Source organism: Podarcis liolepis (genome assembly GCF_965112155.1).
Source record: "Podarcis liolepis genome assembly, chromosome: 15".
Classification (NCBI taxonomy): Eukaryota; Metazoa; Chordata; class Lepidosauria; order Squamata; family Lacertidae; genus Podarcis; species Podarcis liolepis.
The window spans coordinates 12,807,827-12,821,209 of NC_139566.1; the positions used below are offsets into that span (position 1 = coordinate 12,807,827).

The 13,383-nt window shown below is 48.5% G+C and overlaps 1 protein-coding gene across 2 annotated transcripts; it reads left to right on the forward strand.

Moving 5' to 3' along the window:
- Positions 1 to 97: 97 nt before the first annotated feature.
- TUT1 (terminal uridylyl transferase 1, U6 snRNA-specific) lies at positions 98 to 12,216 on the forward strand. 2 transcript variants are annotated; one of them, XM_083477532.1, is made up of 11 exons: positions 171 to 282; positions 1,352 to 1,433; positions 2,375 to 2,565; positions 4,854 to 5,063; positions 5,631 to 5,745; positions 5,826 to 5,956; positions 7,409 to 7,641; positions 8,458 to 8,567; positions 9,648 to 9,770; positions 10,204 to 10,296; positions 11,055 to 12,216. In XM_083477532.1, exons 3-11 carry the CDS (start codon positions 2,551 to 2,553, stop codon positions 12,101 to 12,103), a joined length of 2,079 nt encoding a protein of 692 aa, XP_083333658.1. In that variant the 5' UTR covers positions 171 to 282; positions 1,352 to 1,433; positions 2,375 to 2,550; the 3' UTR covers positions 12,104 to 12,216. The 2 variants fall into 2 exon arrangements, with proteins under 2 accessions (XP_083333657.1, XP_083333658.1); XM_083477531.1 differs by lacking the exon at positions 1,352 to 1,433 and having other exon boundaries at positions 98 to 282.
- Positions 12,217 to 13,383: the final 1,167 nt, after the last annotated feature.

Consider the following 13,383-nt stretch of genomic DNA (forward strand, 5'->3'; position numbering starts at 1 on the left):
TCCTTCACCCCTAGGAGCAACGACGGCGCGTGGAGGAAGAGAGAATTGCGCCTATACCGGCGGAACCACAAAGTTGGAGAAGTAGCGTGTAACACTCGAGCTCTTCCGGCGGAAGTTGAGGAGCCAAGCATGGGAACCGCCGGGGACCTATTTATTGGAAGAACCGGCCGCTGGCGGTGGGAGTGGCGAGCGCCGGAATGGCGGACTCGGGGCTGGGAGATGTGGAGTCTCTGCCCCGCGGGGGCTTTCGGTGTCGCCTCTGCCATGTGGCGGTGGCCAATAGTGAGTGGGGCCGAAGGTCGGGAGGTGGGGCCTGTGCTGCGGGTGTGAAAAGGTTTTATATTGTCCTATGCACACGCACCAAAAGAGAGACTCGGTCTGGTACTCTGCACGTGGCCAGAGGCACTCTCTTCTCTCTTGCTCAAATGCTTCCAAGGCTGAACTTGGACTCGAGTTAAGTGTTCTGTCTCGGAAGCGCAGGAGGGCAAAGATGGGGAATCGATGTCCCTTCAGGCTCCCATATCTTGGCTAGCGGTAATGGGAATTAAGAGCCCAGCAACGTCTGAAGGGCTGCAGTTGCCCAGCCCCTGCTGCGGGGTTACTCTTCTCCCCACCCCTTGCGAAATTCCTGTATATTTCAAAACTTTTCAGCTGAAGTGAAGGTTTTGGTGATACGAGGAAGCTGTGATGAAGGAAAACTTCGCCTGTTGCAGGGTTTTTTGGAGCCTTCTGAGAAGTAAAGTTACACACTTAAGGCAATGTTGCCTTATTTATGAACAGCAGCTAACTTACAAGAGTCCTAAACCATGGAAAGTAACTTATTTCCTTGTGTTCTTGTACAATGAATATATATGTATATTTTTTCTTCTGCAAGAGCACCTGAGTTGACCTATTCCCCTTTAGTATGCACATGGAACAGTGGTCTTGTGAAAGGGTCCCATGCAGTTGAAATCAGTTTCGTATTCCTCTATACACTTTCCAAACTGTTGACATCAAGAACTAAGGAGGCAAAAGCGCTCCTGGTGTTCCAAATTCGGCCTTAATCAGTTATTGAAAAGCATTATCCATACCAAATTTGAGTGATGGGGAAGACTATTGATATGTTCTTATTTATTAAATTTATATACTGCCTTTCATCTGAAGATCACATGGCAGTTTACTTCATAAAAACATAGTAACATAATAGCAGCAGAACAACAACAACATCCATGCACATTTAAATGTCATATATTGTTGTATCACTCAGAGGCCTGGTTGAAGAGGAATGTTTTCACCTGGCACCTAAAAATATGTAATGAAGGCACCAAGTGTGCCTTATACAAATAAATCCTTATTTTTGCAATGCAAACAGCTTACAAACAGATTTCAAAGTGATGGAAGACCACACCTTTGCCTCCCTCACACCTGATGCCACATCAGACATCAGAAGTAGGGTAGGTGGGTTGTAGTTTTGGGGGAAATGCCCTTGTGAAGCCCACCACAATGACCAGACACCGTTTCAAAATGGCTTTTACCTGATTTTTATGTCAGGTGTGTCATTTTGATGTTTTGGGTGTCGTCTGCATATTGGTGCTATCCAACTCCAAATCCCCTGATTTCACCCAGCTTCATATGGATGTTAACTATTTTTATTTGTGTGTGCGTGTTTTGTTAACAGATTCATTTGAAAGTGAAGGTTTCAGGGTATTTTAAGTGGCAAGTTACTTTAATGGCTCCCTGAGCCTTATATCTCAGCTCGATCATTGACATAATCCATAATCCATAGGAGCATTGTAATGGTGCCCTGTGTTACAGAGGCCTGACTGTCCTCAGCTAAAAATCAGCCATTTAGTGTTGCTGGTCCCATGTGATGGACAACTCTGGCAGAGATTTGGCAGGCACCCTCACTTCTGACTTTCAAACACCCCTTGAATACTTATTTTTATGCTGATAAGCCTATTCAGTTTTAAGAGTAGACAGGCATTTTAATGAAGATTTTGCGTGTTAATGGCATTTTATGTTTTGCTGTATTTGTATTGTATATATCGTAGTAGACTGCCTAGACATTTTACATCAGATGGCGGAATGTAAATACTTTTATATTATTACCATTTATTTATTCAACTTGTATCCAGCCCTTCCGCCCAAAGGAGCCCAGGGTGGCAAACATATCACTACAAAAATCATTCTAAAACCAATAGAAGTAACTATCTTTGGATTTCTGTGTTGGAGTAAGTGTGTTGGAGTTCTGGAACTGTTTTTATTATAGTTGGTTTGCATCGTATTGCTTTTAAATGTTTATTGATGTAAACTGCTCTGGGGTCATCATGTCAAAAGGGCAGTATTAGAAGCTGATTAAAATAAGCTAACAAAAGCCTTGGTTTTTCTGCTGCAGAGCCCAGCCTGGATGACCACCTTCGTGGGAAGAAACACCAGCGCTTGGAAAACCTCCGCACTGTCCGGCAGGCCCAAGAACTTCGCAGTGTGTTCGTCAGTGGTTTTCGGAAGGGGACACCAGCCTCTGAGCTGAGTGATTATTTCCAGGCCTATGGGGAGGTGGCCAATGTGGTGATGGACAAGGATAAGGTATAGCCTTTGGCATCAAATTAGTACAACCTCGATAGCTGCTTATTGGGAACGTAGGAAACTGCCTTAAACTGAACCAGGGGGTCCATCTAGCTCAGTATTGTTTACTCTGGTGGGCAGCAGCCCTCCAGGGCTTCAGGGGGGGTTCTTTCTCATTCCTACCTGGAGATGCTGGGGACTGAACCCGGGTCTTTGCATGCCAAGCACATACTTTGCCACTGAGCAAAAGAAAGAGCACATACAGCAAGAGACATAAAGCACTATATAGAAAATGGTTTCAGTTCTCCCTTCAGTTCATTTCACAGAGAATGATACCATCCAGGAGTGCATTAAATTTACTTTTGGGTTCCTACCACTTTCAATATTTAACACACTCCGTTTGAATAAGCTTTGCAGGGGAGCAGGAAAATAAACTTTATGAGACAGATAAGAACATAAGGAGAGTCTGCTGGGTCAGGCCAGGGGCCTATATAGTTCAGCATCCTGCTCACACCGTGGCCCATCAGATGCCTCTGAGTAGCATGCAAGCAAGGCCTGGGCACAAGAGCCCTCTGCCCACCTGTGCCTTCCAGCAGCTGATACTCATTTTTAAAATTAATATTTTATTAATTTTCTGAAAATAGCAGAGATAAAACAACAACAGTACATCTTCATAATCAAACATAAAAAGAAAAAAGTTGACTTCCCCCTAGTGTCCCTTCCCTGGTTCTACTGTTTATCATCATACCACATCTCCATTTTATATTGAAAAATCATTGAAATTACTTATTGTCTATTCATAATGTCATTACAAGTACAGTCATACCTCGGGTTGAAGTAGCTTCAGGTTGAGCGTTTTCGGGTTGTGCTCCGCGGCGACCTGGAAGTAACGCAGCATGTTACTTCTGGGTTTCGCCGCTCACGCATGCGCAGACGCTCAAAATGATGTCACACTCATGCGCAGAAGCAGCGAATCGAGACCCGCTCAGTCATGGGTTGTGTTCGCTTCAGGATGCGAACGGGGCTCCGGAACGGATCCCGTTCACATCCAGAGGTACCACTGTATTTCTAAAATCCTGCTAATGTACAGTGGTACCTCAGGTTAAGTACTTAATTCGTTCCGGAGGTCTGTTCTTAACCTGAAACTGTTCTTAACCTGAAGCACCACTTTAGCTAATGGGGCCTCCTGCAGCTGCTGCACCGCCGGGGCATGATTTCTGTTCTCATCCTGAAGCAAGTTCTTAACCTGAAGCACGATTTCTGGGTTAGCGGAGTCCGTAACCTGAAGTGTATGTGACCCGAGGTACCACTGTATTAACCTGTCTATCAGCCCAGCAGCTGATATTCAGAAGCATGCTTCCTCTGACAGTGGAAGCACAGAGTGTAGCCATCCTGGCTAATAACCATTGATAGCCTTTATCTCCATGAATTTGTCGTCTCCTCTTTCAAAGCCATCCAAGTCAGTGACCATCCCTGCCTTCTTTGGGAGCAAGTTCCATAGCTGAACAATGCACTGCATTTTATCTGTCCTGAATGTTCTAATATTCAGCTTAATTGGATGTTCCCAAGTCTATGAGAGAGGGAGAACAACCATTCTCTGTCCACTTTCTCCATGCCGTGCCTAATTTTTTCCACCTCTGTCACCTCACCTCTTGCTTGCTTTTTTCTTGAAACTACAAAACCCCAAATGCTGGAACTCTCATCACAGTGGAGTTGCTCCTGACCATTTTGGTTGCCCTTTCCTGAATATTTCCCAACTCCTTTGTTCCCAAGACTTAAAGAGGCTTAACCTTCAAAAGCTTTTCACATGCAGCTTTATTGGCAGTAAATTCCCTTGAGCACAGTGGGACTTCTGAGTAAACACGCGTAGGAGCGGGTTGCATGTTTTCAAAATAACATTCCATTGGGGAAAATCCGACTGCAGCAGGCCTAGGGAGGTGTTCACAGTCATTTTAATGATCATTCTATTCTGCTTGTAATGGTCTTTTAGAAATGTTTTTAGATTGCTGTACACTGCCCTGACATTTTTGTCAGAGGACAATACACAGAAATATTTCCTGCCCTCTGGACCACCTAGCCTGAGGAAGAATTATTTGTTAACTCGGAAAGCTTTCATCATCCATTTCATGTGCTTGTTTGTCCTAATAAAGGGTGTTGTTTCCCTTGATCTGTTAATTCTGTTTTAAAGACATTAATCTATTAAGGTTGAGCATGCATTGTAGCTCCTTTTTTCTAGACAGGGCAGGAGGATTGTGAGATGACCCAGAAACTGACATTCTTTTCTTTTCTCTTGCTTCACGTGCTGCTAGGGAGTCTATGCGATTGTGGAGCTACAGAATGAGACAGTGCTGGAGAAAGTATTGGCACAGCCCCAGCACAGTCTGGGGGGTCAGAAGCTGCGTGTCAAGCCTCGAGAGAAGAAGGACTTCAAATACACGCCCCCCAGGAAGCAGGGGTCAGCCAGACAAGGACAGCTGAGCCCCGAGAAGCTGGCACAAAAGTTGTGCCAAGCTGACAACGTGAGTCAACTCTGGTTTCTTTTTCTTGCCCTGTCTGTAACTTATTCCTGATCCCAAGTGCTGGAGGAGACTGAATGGATGTGGTTGCTTCACAGGGCTAGCAACAGCTTTAAAAGTATTAAACCCAAAGCCTTGTTATTGGTCTCCTGCCTGCAGGTGGGCAAAGGGCTGTAGCTCACCAGCAGAGTGAGGTCCCAGGTTCAATCCCCGGCATGGGAAAGATTCCATGTCTGAAACCCTGCAGAGCTGCCAGTCAGTGCAGACAGTAGGGAGCTAGATGGATGTAATGGTCTGATTCTGTATGAGGCAATTTCCTGTGTTCCTTTCTAACCCAGCTGTTCAGTTAGGATCATGAGGACTGGAATATTCCTTTGTTTTTAGGGCAGAAACCATAGCTCTGTGGTAGAGTTGCAGGAAGTTCCAGGTTCAAGCCCAGGCATCTGCAATCGGACTCCTGTCTGAAATCCTGAGCAGCTGCTACCAGTCAGTGTAGACACTACTGGCCTAGACGACCCCAATAGTCTTGACTTGGGTATAAGGCAGGTTCCTTTGTTCCTATGTTTCTAGGTGGATGCCCAGATGTCTTTGATGGTGCAGCTCTTTGAGTTCTCCGAGAGCGAACGGCGCCTGCGGGACTTGCTGGTCACTCTCTTCCAGGAGGTGTTCCTGGAGTTTTTCCCCGGTAAGCTGTTGCCCTGGACCTCTGCTGGTGGTCCAACCGTGGATCTTCATTTGACCTTTCACCCCCCTCTCCATGCCCAGGTTCTGCTGTTCTCCCCTTTGGTTCCTCGGTGAATGGCTTCGATGTCTCTGGCTGCGACCTGGATCTGTTCCTGGACCTCGAGAAGACAAAAGGCTTCCAGGCCTCTGCCAAGCGACCTAGCGGGCCACAGGTGAGACCCAGAGCAGAGGACATTAACAGTAGACGGAGTTACGAATGTATCCTTCAGTCTTTCTTAGACTAGGAGTGGGAAACCCTTTCAGCCTGACAGCCACCTTTCCTGCTAGGCAACCTTTCAGGCAGTGGGTTATGGCATGTGGGCCTTGGAAGCCTACCCAAAAAGGAATCTGGCCCGGAGACTGAAAATATTTCCCGCTCCTGGTGCAGTAGTGTGCCGTCCTCCATTAATCAACAGCCCTAGTTGTAGCTGCTGTTATTTTTACATGGATCTGGCTGCCATGAGCCAAGGGTGATGGCTGCTACCTTGTGAAATTGATGGAGTTGAGGTTAGTTGGCTGTTCACTACCATGATGTCAAATGGAACATCCATGTCCAGAAGCAGTCTATTTCAGAATTCCAGAGGTCAATGGCATAGGAAGTTGCTTTAAGCTGAATCAGTGGAGTCCATAAGGGCCTGTCCTCAGCTGACCCCTGCTTACCCACTTCCTTGCTTCCAACCAGTCTAGGAGGTGGCACCTTGTCTAAGTGTTGCCTTTGTAGAATGCTGTAGGGAGGAGGATGGAGACAAGAGCAGATCTTCTTGGTTCCATCTATCCTTGGCTGCGGCTCCCCCTACTGCTGGTCTTCCTCTCTTCCCACCCTGCCAGTCCTAATGAGCACTAGCTCTCACAGCTTCCAAGGAGCCGCATGCAAAAGTGGGTGGACTAATGGATGTGACTCTCTTGCCTTTGTACAGCAGGCACTCACAAGTCAGAGGTTGCTACATGCACAAAATTCTCTCCACCCCCCATCCTGGTAACCTAGCCGCATGCTTCCTGTTCACTGACAGATTCCAGCCAAGGAAAAGCACTTGAGGGGGGTGTGGAGCAAGGCTGGAGAAGGCGGAGTAGCCAGTTAGCGATGCCTAGAGGTCTCCATTCTCTCCACCCTTGTTTTAGGCCTCATGTCCACTATACATTTAAAGCAGTATCCTCCTACTTTTAAACAGTCACAGCTTCCCCCCAAAGGATTCTGGGAAGTGTAGTTTGTTAAGGGTGCTGAGAGTGGTTAGGAGACACATACTCCATTCTACCCCCACAGAGCTACAGTTTCTAGAGCGGTTTAACAATCAGTCCCTCTTCTCGGGGAGCTCTGGGAATTGTAGCGGACCGGTGCCAGCTTCAACCACCAGCATTTCCAGGCAAGGCTGGGAAAGATAGCCTGTCCGAAACCTGCTGCCACTTGGACAGTGCACAGTTAGACGTTCCATTGTTCCAACCTGGTATAGGGCAGATTCCTACACTGGAAAGAGGTCTGCAACGCACTAGAATCTACATGAAGTGCTGGGAGAGATCTGAAACCCAGGAGAGATGCTGCCAGTCAGAGTAGCCAGCACTGGGCTAGACAGAGAAACACTCTGACTCAGGATAAAAACAGCTTGTTCCAAATGCACCTTCTCCTCCAGGCTGAGGACGGAGCCAGTGTGGAGCTGGACTCGTGCTCGGAGGACTCGATCCTGAGCGATATTGACTTGGCTTCCGCCACAGTGCCTGAAGTGCTGGAGTTGGTTGCTGCCGTGATGCGGAAGTGCGTTCCGGGAGTCCACAATGTCCAGGCTGTGCTGACTGCCCGCCGGCCAGTTGTCAAGTTTTGGCACAAGGAATCGGGCCTGCGTGGTGACATCTCCATAAACAACAAGTACGGAGGCTGTGTTTGTGTGTTTGTGTGCGTGAATCCCTTTACTAAATTTCGCATTGTTGCATTACACCTTTGGCCCTGCTGGATGTTGCTGAACCACAACTCCCATCACCCCTGGCTGTTGCCCATGCTTGCTACGGCTAATGGGAGTTTTTGTTTTGCAACATCCGGAGGGCCAAAGGTTCTTTCTATTTTATTTATTATTATTAATTTATTGAATTTATAGCCTGCCTTTCCTCCTAAGGAGCCCAGGGCAGCAAAAAGTTACATGATTTAAAAACCAAAAATAAAGCAAATGCATTCTACAATAGATTAAAACATACTGAAACTAGTTACAGATAAAACATTCTAAAATACAATTAGAAAGCAAAACATACTTTCTTCCAATGATCTCAAGGTTTCCAGGAACAATATTCTTCAGCCACCAAATGCCTTGATAAACAGGAACATTTTCAGATTTCTCATAAAAGTTAAGAATGATGGAGACAAGCACACCTCACTGGGGAGGACATTGCACAGTCAGGGAGCCACCACTGAAAAGGTCATGTCACAGGTCAGTGCCAGTCAGGCAGCCTCCAGTGGTGGCACTACAAACACGACCATTTAAGTACACAAGGTCTCAGGGAATTGTTTCTTAGGAGTTGATTTCCTCTCTCATTTTGGTGCTTGATATTTTCAAAATGAGACAGATGTTGCAAACGAGACCCTTTCCCCACTTCCATTTTAGCTGTCTGCTCAGGGGGCGCAGGGTAGCTGCCGCGTTGTGTCAGGGTCCTGACTTACTGTCCTCTTCTCTGGATTCTCTCTCCATGGTAGGCTGGCCATCTGCAACACGCGCTTCCTGCAGCTCTGCACCGAGATGGACGAGCGAGTGCGGCCTTTGGTCTATGTAGTGCGCTATTGGGCAAAGCAGCAGGCGCTGGCAGGTAAAGTGGAGAAACGAGGGGGGGAGGGGACTCAACAGAACTTGTGAATGGAGAGAACTGCCCATAGCAACTCAGTGGTGGAGCATCTGCTTTGCATGCAGAAGGTCTCTGGTTCAGTCTTCAGCATCTTTAGCTTGGCTTGGAGAGACTCCTTGCTTGGGTCCCTGGAGGGTTGTCGCCCATCAGTGTAAACACCTGAGATGTACGTTTTTAGGACCCCCTTTATTCCTTTGAAGGGACGCGGGTGGCGCTGTGGGTTAAACCACAGTGCCTAGGACTTGCCGATCAGAAGGTCGGCGGTTCGAATCCCCGCGATGGGGTGAGCTCCCGTTGCTTGGTCCCTGCTCCTGCCAACCTAGCAGTTCGAAAGCACGTCAAAGTGCAAGTAGATAAGTAGGTACCACTCCAGCGGGAAGGTAAACGGCGTTTCCGTGCGCTGCTCTGGTTCGCCAGAAGCGGCTTAGTCATGCTGGTCAAATGACCTGGAAGCTGTACGCCGGCTCCCTCGGCCAATAAAGCAAGATGAGCGCCGCAACCCCAGAGTCGGCCATGACTGGACCTAATGGTCAGGGGTCCCTTTACCTTTACCTTATTCCTTTGACTGCAGTTTGTTTAAATAATGAATTTTAAATTGTTGTAACCTGCTAGCAAAGGGCAGGTAATAAATTTAATCATCGTTGTCATTTGGAGCTACAAAAATGTGCCATGGGTGTCAGCTACAAAATGGCTGCCATGGAGGGTCTAGCCTAACATGGAATGGCCACCATATCTAAAAGAGCAGACTGAGAGACGAAGGCCTACAAAATAATGTGGGCATTCCCTGCCTCCTCACAACCAGCCACCCCATCACTGAGGAAAGGGAGCCTGTGCCAGTCACTCCCTGATTGCATCTGCCACCTGTTCAGTATTGAGGGGAGGGGTAGGAGCCAATCAAATGTAGTATGTTTAAGGGGGCGTGTTCACTGTTGATTGGCTGAGCCAGTGCAAACAGGAACTGAACCAGAAGAGCAAATGTCTGGTGGCAGTAGGAAGCCAGAGCTGTATTTCCACTTAACACTACCTCCTTTCCTCTCTTGACAGGGAACCCATTTGGTGGAGGCCCCCTCCTCAATAACTATGCCCTGACCCTGCTGGTGCTTTTCTTCCTGCAGACACGCACCCCACCCATCCTACCTACGGTCGGCCACTTGAAGGAACTCTCAGGTACCTACCCTTCCACCCCAAAAAAGCAAGCTGGGGTTCTGAACAGCTTTATTTATCGCTTAGCTAGATCCTGGTTTTGCCCTCGTCGTTATTTATCTTGTACATATTGTTAACACCCACTCTGGGCTTCCTTGTGGAAGGAAAAGCAAGGTGCAAATATTGAATGATGTTTCCAGTCCCTGCAGCCGCTGGCTACACACAGACGTCTTTGGACCTGTCTGTTCTGGTGAGATCACCTGGAATGAGGACAGCAATTCATTTGATGCTGAAAGACACTTACCTGAGGAGGGAAGGGTTCAGGGTTCATTTTGTTGTTCGTTTTTTGAAATGTAAAAGATTAATAAACCTAAAGATTAATGAATGCACACACACAAATGTGATGTTCCTGGCAATGCTTCTGGAAAGAGCGTACTCACTCTCCTCTGCTCCTTAGTGGAAGAGGAACACACTGTGGTGGACGGCTGGGACTGCAGCTTCCCCAAGGATTCTGCACGGCTGGAGCCCAGCGGGAACAAGGAAGATCTTTGTGAGTAGCCCTCAGGAGGTTAAAACCCAGATTAAAGTGCAAACTTTCCTGGTTATTCTCCTTTAAATGTGCAGATGGGAGTCTAGGACATTGGCCATAGCTCAGTGGGACAGTATCTGCTTTACATGCAGAAGAAGGCTTCCCTTCAATCTCCAGGTTGGGCTAGGAATGTCTCGTGCCTAAAGTCGTGCTGCCAGTCCATGTGGACAGGACTGAGTTAAACGGGTGGTCTGCCTCTGCATAAGGCAGCTCCCTTTTTAAATCTTCACTTTATTTAGAACAGTGGTTCCAAAACTTGGGTCTCCAGCTGTTTTTGGACTACAACTCCCATCATCCCTAGATAGCAAGACCAGTGGTGAGGGATGATGGGAACTGTAGTCCAAAAGCAGCTGGAGACCCAAGTTTGGGAAACACTTATTTGGAGCCATGAGGGCTGGAATCCTTATTTTTAGGGGAAGGGGAGCAGCTCGGTGGTGAAGCACCTGCGTTGACTGCAGAAGGTTCCAGGCTGAATCCCAGGCATCTCCAGGTACGACTGGAGAAAGATTCCTGGAAGAGCTGGGATGACATTCCCTGCTTTGAAACTGACTGCTGCCTGTCAGTGCAGACAAGACTGGTGCAAGAGGGACCAGTGGTTTGACTTAGTATAAGGGAGCTTCCTATGTGATGGAAGCACTGAATTGCTGTTGGTAGTCCTGTTGTGCAAAACCTCCCTTGCATCTCCATGGCTCACTGGCTGCCGGCCTCTTACTTTCCAGGCTCTCTCCTGTCTGAGTTCTTCCGCGTCTTCGAGGACTATGACTTCGCTGGCTGCGTGATCTCGCTGTGGGAGGGCCGCCCGCTGCCCCTGCCCAGCTTCCTGTCCTCCTCTGAAGCGGGCAGCAAGCTCAGGCTGGGGCCCTTCAACCTCCAGGACCCCTTTGAGCAGAGCCACAACGTCGCCGCCAACGTCAACGAGAAGACGGCGCTGCGGTTCCAGCGCTGCTGTTGCAACGCAGCCAAGTACTGCCGCAGCCTGCAGTACCAGCGCAAGTCCAGCAAGGGAAAGATCTGGGGTCTCGTCCGCCTGTTTCAGCCGGGCGCCACCGAGGCTCCGGTTGCTGAGAACCTTGTCATTGGCCTTCCCCTATCAATGGCGGTGCCGCCAGCCCAAGCCCATGAGCTTCTGGGCCAGGCTGGGGACTTCCATCTACTTTGGTTCCAGAAGGTCTGTACTAGTGTAGCCTTTGTCTTAAGGGACGTGCTGAAATGTAGCTGTGTGGAGGTGGGGCAGGGGCTTGGGGAGGAGCAGGAAGTCTCTGAGGTGAAACAGGAAGAGGAGGAGTTGGAAGCAAAGACTCAGCAGCTGTCGGTAGGGTCCAAGCGCCCTCTAGACGAGGGAGGGAGCAATGTCTCTCTGCCCGCTAAAAGGCTGCGAGTTGATGATTTGCTCCCTGGTGAGGAGAGCATGACCTGGAACTGCGCCGTCTGGCATCGCGTGTGGCTGGGCCGTCGCCGCATCCGGCGGCAGCTCCAGGGGCCGGAGCCCGAAACCCAGCAGCAAAAGGCCAACTCCTTGGAGCTGGAAGCAAAAGTGTCTGAGGCCATTTCTCAGCAGGAGTGCGAAGCAAGGCCCACAGACCCTCTCTTCCAGTTCACCGTTTGTGCCCAGGCCAGCAGGAGTGGCACTTCCCGCGAGCAAGAGACACGCATCAGCCTGAGATTCTCAACAGACCCTGAGCAAGCGTCCGTCTTCCAGGAGTTCTTCCACTTTCTGCAAGGTTTTTTGCCCCGAATGGTGGAGCAGCACCTGGTTAGCAAGGCCTGAGTCCCCCGAGAGAAGGCATCAAGCTATGTATTTGTGAACAGTTACAGATTTGTGTTTATTTATTTTTGCATATTTTTCTTACTGCCAATGTGAATATGAAAACATGGCCAAAACCCATTTCCACATCTCTCTTTATTTCATTTATTCTTATCTTGCCTCAAAGTGACAAGAGAAGGACCACAGATTTAACCTCTGTGTCTTCGTTTGTGTTTTTACAGCCTGGTAGCCAAGGGTGGGGAACCGCTAGCCTGCAGACCAAATTTAGTCCATGAAACATCCCCTAGTGGCCCACAAGGCTGTTTTCCCCAAGTCATGGCCACCCACCCCATACCTGATGTCATAAAAGGTAAAGATAAAGGGACCCCTGACCATTAGGTCCAGTCGTGGCCAACTCTGGGTTGCAGCACTCATCTTGCCTTATTGGCCAAGGGAGCCAGCGTACAGCTTCCAAGTCATGTGGCCAGCATGACTATGCCGCTTCTGGCGAACCAGAGCAGCGCACAGAAACACTGTTTACCTTCCCCCCAGAGCGGTACCTATTTATCTACTTGCACTTTGATGTGCTTTCGAACTGCTAGGTTGGCAGGAGCAGGGACAGAGCAATGGGAGCTCACCCCGTCACAGGGATTCGAACTGCCGACCTGATCAGCAAGTCCTAGGCTCTGTGGTTTAACCCTGTTACCTGATGTCATATGTAGCTTCAAAGAAACAATTGCTGCCCTGAGGCATGTTCCCACCTTGGTCTGGGAGAGGAAAGTGGTTGGGATCAAAACTGCTGCTAAAACAGGGACCCTCCCATTTTAACAATTGTTTCAGTAGAAACGGCTTTCCTCCCCTGGAGCAAGAGTCAAAGAGCAGCACAGAGGTCCTGTCTGAAAGCCCTTCTGCAAACAGTTCACTCAATCTGCAAGTTAAGAACTGCAGTTCTGGTGAACCCACTGAGCCTTGGGTGGTGGCCACTTGGGGAATTTTGCACCGCTGGCCCACTGCCAGTGTTGTAAATAAAAATATGCCCTTTTCCCTTATGGGGTATCCAAGAGCCCATATAGAGTCCTTACATAGGTTCCCTATTGGTAGGAGAAAATAACAGAGGCCAACCAGAGAATATTGAGAAGCAAAGCAGCTAGCAAGCCTGATCTTTATTGATCTGTTGCAACAGGGTGCTCCCCTCACACGCAGGAGAGGAAGAGGACCCCCCAAAATGCCGTGCAAGGGCTTATAAAGACTTTTGAAATTCCCATTCTCTAGATCAAGACCACCCGCAGAAACATTTTTTCTAC